The 6,000-nt window shown below is 45.9% G+C and overlaps 2 protein-coding genes across 2 annotated transcripts; both read right to left on the minus strand.

Moving 5' to 3' along the window:
• Positions 1-2,954: 2,954 nt before the first annotated feature.
• Positions 2,955-3,839, minus strand: LOC311044127 (phosphatidylinositol N-acetylglucosaminyltransferase subunit H-like; the record flags this gene model as incomplete). Its single annotated transcript, XM_084055547.1, has 1 exon — positions 2,955-3,839. One exon carries the CDS (start codon positions 3,837-3,839, stop codon positions 2,955-2,957), a length of 885 nt encoding a protein of 294 aa, XP_083911673.1.
• A 598-nt stretch (positions 3,840-4,437) lies between these two features.
• On the minus strand, positions 4,438-5,301 carry LOC311044137 (endoribonuclease LACTB2-like; the record flags this gene model as incomplete). The annotated part of the gene is made up of 1 exon (XM_084055557.1): positions 4,438-5,301. One exon carries the CDS (start codon positions 5,299-5,301, stop codon positions 4,438-4,440), a length of 864 nt encoding a protein of 287 aa, XP_083911683.1.
• Positions 5,302-6,000: the final 699 nt, after the last annotated feature.

The following is a 6,000-nucleotide window of genomic DNA, read 5'->3' on the forward strand; positions in this document are numbered from 1 at the left end:
CACAACATTTATACACAATCAGGTACTACTTGCAATTGAAAACGAGCTCTCGCAAATGGGAGGTAGTCTATCCAAACACAATGATATGCCACAGCCAAGACCACTAACTGAGCAGGAAAAACTGACACAAATCTTCAGATCTGAAAAATTCAACATAACACAGCAAGAACAAATTGTAAAGTCACTTGCTCCTAAGCTCAATGGAGAACAAATGGCACCCTACGAAGCTGTCTATCAGGCAGTACATGCACCAAAAGAAGAAACCATCACACGGCAGTTCATTCTAAACTCCCCAGCAGGTTATGGCAAAACCTTTACCTTTAAGGCAATTGCAGCTAAGATTCGCGCAGAGAATGGCATTGTACTGTGTGTGGGCAGCACAGGCTTAGCGGCACAGAACCTGGAGGGTGGTAGGCCAGCTCATTCAAGATTTAAGATCCCAATCCCCATTTTTGAAGACTCTGTCTGTGCCATCAACGCCGAGTCCTCCCTGGCTAGGCTCATCAAAGAGAGCAACTTGATAATCTGGGACGAGATATTCAGTGTTAACCGATTTAATGTTGAGTGTGTGGAAAGAACACTGAGGGACCTCATGCACTCGCAACAACCTTGGGGTGGCAAAACTGTCCTTCTGGGTGGAGACCCTAGGCAGACACTCCCTGTTATTAAAAGAGCAAGCAGAGCCCAGATAGTTACAGCATGCATCCAGATGTCACCACTGTATCCTCTCATGAAGCACCACAAGCTTAACATCAACATGAGGACAGAAACAGCTGAAAGGGACTTCTCCAACTATCTTCTTGCTTTAGGGGACGGAAAACTCCCTCACGAGGACACAGAAGTTCAAATCCGAATTCCACCACAACACTTGGTTAAGGATCTGAATACTCTGATTTCTTCCACCTTTCCTGACCTGCAAAATGGATGTATCAACAAAGACAACCTTCTCAAAGGCACTGTATACACTCCTCTGAACAATGACATCCGAGAAATCAACAACATATGCTTGGCTGACTTACCTACAGAAGAGAGAGTCTACCTTTCAGCCGACTCAATTCAGGAGGACGACCACAAGGATTACGTGACTGTGGAATTACTCAATTCACTGACACCCTCTGGAATCCCTGATCATAACCTCAAATTGAAAGTAGGCGCACCAGTCATGCTGCTTAGAAACCTGCAATCAGGTCCTGACCGCACTCTCAAGAATGGCACCAGAATGGTGGTAATGCAAATGATGGACAGAGTCATTGAGTGTGAGATTGCAGTAGGCACAAACAGGGGTGAAACAATCTTCCTACCAAGAATACCTCACTATGACAGAGATGAGCTTCCCTTCACCTTCATTAGACGACAGTTCCCTATCCGCTTAGCATTCTCTGTTACAATCAATAAGGGTCAGGGCCAAGAGAATGAACGAGTTGGCATCTACTTGCCTAAACCTGTGTTCGCTCATGGCCAACTCTACACAGCCTTCTCTAGAGGAAAGAGAGCCAGCGCTGTAAAAGTTTTCATTGTGGATAATGACAAGGGCATTACTGACAACATTGTTTATAGCGAACTCCTTTAGGATAATGGGCATAAATGGACACAGACAGACACAGAGATCTCCATATACGGGCATAAAAGGGACACACCCAGACACATACAGAGATGTCCATATATCACAGACACAGATAGCTCCATATATGGGCATAAATGCACACACAGATGGGCATAAATGGACACAGGCAAACAGATGGCCAAAACGGGTCCTATGACAACAGGTATAATGGGGTTTGATTTAAAGGGTGGAGCATTCATTCCCTATTTACATCGTTCCTGTGTAGGCCGGTCCCCGACTAGACCCTCGGCAACCCGAAGGGCTAGACGCTCGGCCGCCCGAGCTTCTAGTTACTGTAATCACCCTAGTATATGTGGAACATATACTAGGGTATAGGGTAACAACATAATAAGAAGCAAATACCTTAAAATTCACTCACAGAAACTAATGACCAATGAGACCATATAACAAGGAATGCTGCCACCTGCCATGATGGTTGTTTGGGGGGGTTCAACAAATCCGTTTTCTATAACCTCTGTCTCTGTCATGTTACTTTTGATTTTACTTTGACTTTTAATTAAGTAACCTACAGTATAACCTACAGTATGTCTAGACTGACGTCGATGCTGGTATGTCTGTATGCTGTCAAAGTTAATATAATTGTATGTGGACCCCAGGTCCTAGCAACCAAGGCAGCTGAAGCTTAAAGGGACATTTCGCCGATTTTGCATCAAACCCCTATTTTTATCTAGGTCTAGGACCCATAAACATGATCCTGGTGTGTTTTATCTGTATTTTTAGATTGTTAACCATATCCTCAGAGACTATGAGTCATTTGACTGTAGTAATGCAGCAGTCCAGTCAAACACACAGACTTCTATATTTTTCTGGCCATAGGGTGCAAATTTCAAATTTTGCTACTGTTATCTACTACAAATATTATTAACATTGAGTGACTGTAAGTTCTTCCAGGGGTGAAATGCTCCTTTAATGGGGAACAGGATAAGTATTAGTAAAGGGAAGTAGTAATAGAGATGCAATAATCCTGGAAGTAGTGGTAGTAGTTAAGTAACCACAGTACAGTTAGTAGTAAATGGAGAAAAAAAAGCATTGTGACATTTTCTCTCACCTCCACCTTCTGTTCATTTATGGCAACATGTCTCCTACACACTTGCCGGGGATCTCTGGGCTGTTAAATCTTTGGATTGGGGACGCTGAGCTTCGTTTGTTCTCTGAGCATCTGTCCAATATGTCAGGCAGTCGTGGTCTAACCACGGCCAGAAGGTCCTTACAGAAAGATACCCTTCACGTGTACAGATCTGGAAGTCAGCTACAGCTGACTTCCAGATATTCCAGAGCACAGTTCATAGCAAAGCAGGCAAAGGTACTGGATGGCATCTACACCAGAATGCTACGAATGGCACTTGATGTTACGTGGGAGGACCACATCAGCAATGTGGACCGGTACATGGGCTTTCCGCAGGTCTCGGACAAGGTTAGGGAGAGAAGGATGAGGCTGGCGGGGCACTGTGTCAGGAACCTGGAACTGATGGCGAGCGAACTGACATTGTGGGAGCCAACCCGAGGCACAGCTAGGAGGGGAGGAAGGCGCATCACCTACATAGACACACTGCGGCGTGACAGGGGAGCTAGCTACACTGCAGAGCTCCAGACCTTGATGCTGGATAGGAGGGAGTGGAGGGCGGCAATACAGGAGTCCCGAGTTGGTGTCATCTTGTCCACGCCCTCGCATCACATCATCAGACAAGATCTCCTGACAGCTTTTGTAAACTTTTTCCAAGCAGCTTAACCTCGGCTTTGAGCTCTGAAACAATGGGACGACACCCGCCACGGCACTGGGGTCTACAGGGTCCTTCAGCAATATGCACAGATAGTAGATGATTTGGTGCATGTAAATAGCTTCGTTGATGACGATGTCCTTGATCTTGCTCATCTCGATGAAAGTGGTGCTCTCTCGTCCACAGGCGTAGCTGGATGCAAGCTGAACACCCAGCGAGCCGGTGAGTAGCACAGACTCGCGGTCGATCTTCACAAAGTGGGTGTAAAGCATCAATCCCACCAGGGTGGTCAGGATGGCACTGGACAGCGCCGCAGTGATCTGTGTGAAGAACACAGTATATGCCAGAAGCCACACAGAACATTTGGAGACAATCACCTTTGTGATGGACCTTTTAGGGGAACTGACGGTGAACTCCCTGCAGAAACTGGAGTGACTCCGACAGTTGAGAGAGATGCTTTTACCATAAATGTTGGTGAAAACCTCCTCTTCCATCATGAACCAAAGTGCAGGGGGCTGCTATCCACTACAAGCATTGTGAGGCTTCGACTATCGTCCGAGGGCTCTCCTTTTTCTACCCACTTGTGAAAACAATGATGCAAACAATTACGACACAATGATGTAATATTTATTTGCAATTCTATTTTTTTATCTATTCAAAAAAACGTTGTATCACTGTATAAAATAAAGTTAGTGTTGCAGACCCACTGATATTAATATATTCTGTCAACAACACTGACCTTATTGGATAATATTTCTGTATGTACTGTAGGGCCATAGTACTGTAGGTAGTAATATAGTAGGTGACACTGGACACCACACAATACTCTAGAATCTAGAGTCTAGATATTTACTAGTATGGAGCAAAAGCCAATGGACACTATAGGGGGCCTGAAATCTGCAAGGTGTGCGTCTGATGCACAATCTACACCTACCACCTTGGAAAATCAATCACAACCCCATCCCAATATGAAGGACCACTCTCAAGAGTCTGACACTTGAGGTTGGTCCTTCATATTGGGATAGTTTTCATGTCTCAAATATAATCTTCACTTTGAATCCAGTTGAGTGGATTTTGGTGGAGAGTCGGTGAGCATCACACGTTGCTCTTCCACGCGTTGAGCTGTGTGGCATCATCCACCTGGATTATCTTGCCATCTTTCTCCAGTTTCTTCAAGTGATGGACGAGGTTGACCTCCGCCGCTCTGTGGAGATGTTCAGGGGTCTCGTTGTAGACTACTTTGACTAGCTCCTTGGATGAGAAGGCCCGCCCACCTCCAGCCTGGATGACGGACAGAATCTGCTGCTCTCTGAGGGTCCGGTGGCCGATGTACTCTCTGATCTTAGAGCTGGCGTTCTGAACCGTGGGACCGTGACCCGGGTATATGAGCTCAGCCCTGGTGTCCAGCAGGATGTGCAGTGACCTCATGTAGTCATGCAGGTCCTCAAACACGGCTGTCCCCTCGCCCAGGATGCAGTCTCCAGAGAACACCGCCCGCTCCTCCTCCAGCACCAGAGACATGTGGTCGTCTGTGTGTCCCGGCGTGAACAGTACCTTGAGCGTGGCTCCCTCTGTGTGGATCACATCTCCATCTTTTAGGTAGGTGTACTCCTTGTCTCCGTACTTCTCCTCGGCAGGAGCACAGCGAGGCAGTTTGCTGACGTGTACCTGGGAACCCGTAATGTCTCTGCAGATGTCAGTGACTCCTCCTGTGTGGTCGTGGTGCCAGTGGGTCACTATGATCTCCTGGATGGTCGTGTTGAACTGACTCAGGGCCAGTTTCAGGTTGCTGATGTACTCTGGGATGGCAGGCTCTCCCGTATCAATCAACACCCGGTTGTCCCCAGTGCCCACTAGATAAGTGTTGGTTCCCTGGAGGGTCATTGGACCTGGATTACATCCTAGTACCCGGACCACTCTGGCGGACAACTGCTGGATGTGTGGAATGATGGCACTCATGCTTGTTGTTAATTCAATCATCAATCATCAAGTATATAATTAACAAGCAGGCGTCCAATAACATCTTTCATAAACTACCAGGAACCTGAAAGTATGTTCTGCCCATGAGTGCGTGGTGACAACCATACCACCGTGTAAACAACATTTATTTAGCTTTGGTTCTCTTATGCAAGCTTGAAGTTATTATATGTAGATGCACTTCTATGAAGGTATACTGCCCTGCCAAGCCAAAGAGCAGTAACTACGTTTTTGGACACACCGACTTATTTGGGTTGCCCAAAGGTCAAATTAGCCTTTGAGATGTTGGGGGATAAACAATTACCTCAAGAACAGATGTAGAATTAGTGTGATATCACTTATATGCCAATATCTCATTTGGCTGACCAGTTGAATCACTTTTAAACCCATTTTTCAGTGATTTTTGTTTTCGTAGTTACTGCACTCTGCCTTGGCAGGGCAGTATAGCAATGGTAACTTTATCTTCCACACTACAGCTCTCAAAACTGAAAACAAAAAGGGGCCACGAAGATTAGCCTAAGCGTAAAGTAAAATACTTCTCACCAGTCCAAATTCCTTCATTTCTGTCAGGTCTCGCAATGAAAGCACACTTTAGTGGCTACGGTGTGAAAATCCTTTCTTTGTAGAGGACTGAGGAGTTATGACAGTGTTAGTATACCTGGGCGATGGCTGAAATTAAAA

This window comes from Gymnoscopelus microlampas (assembly GCF_963454915.1).
Source record: "Gymnoscopelus microlampas genome assembly, chromosome: 1".
NCBI lineage: Eukaryota > Metazoa > Chordata > Actinopteri > Myctophiformes > Myctophidae > Gymnoscopelus > Gymnoscopelus microlampas.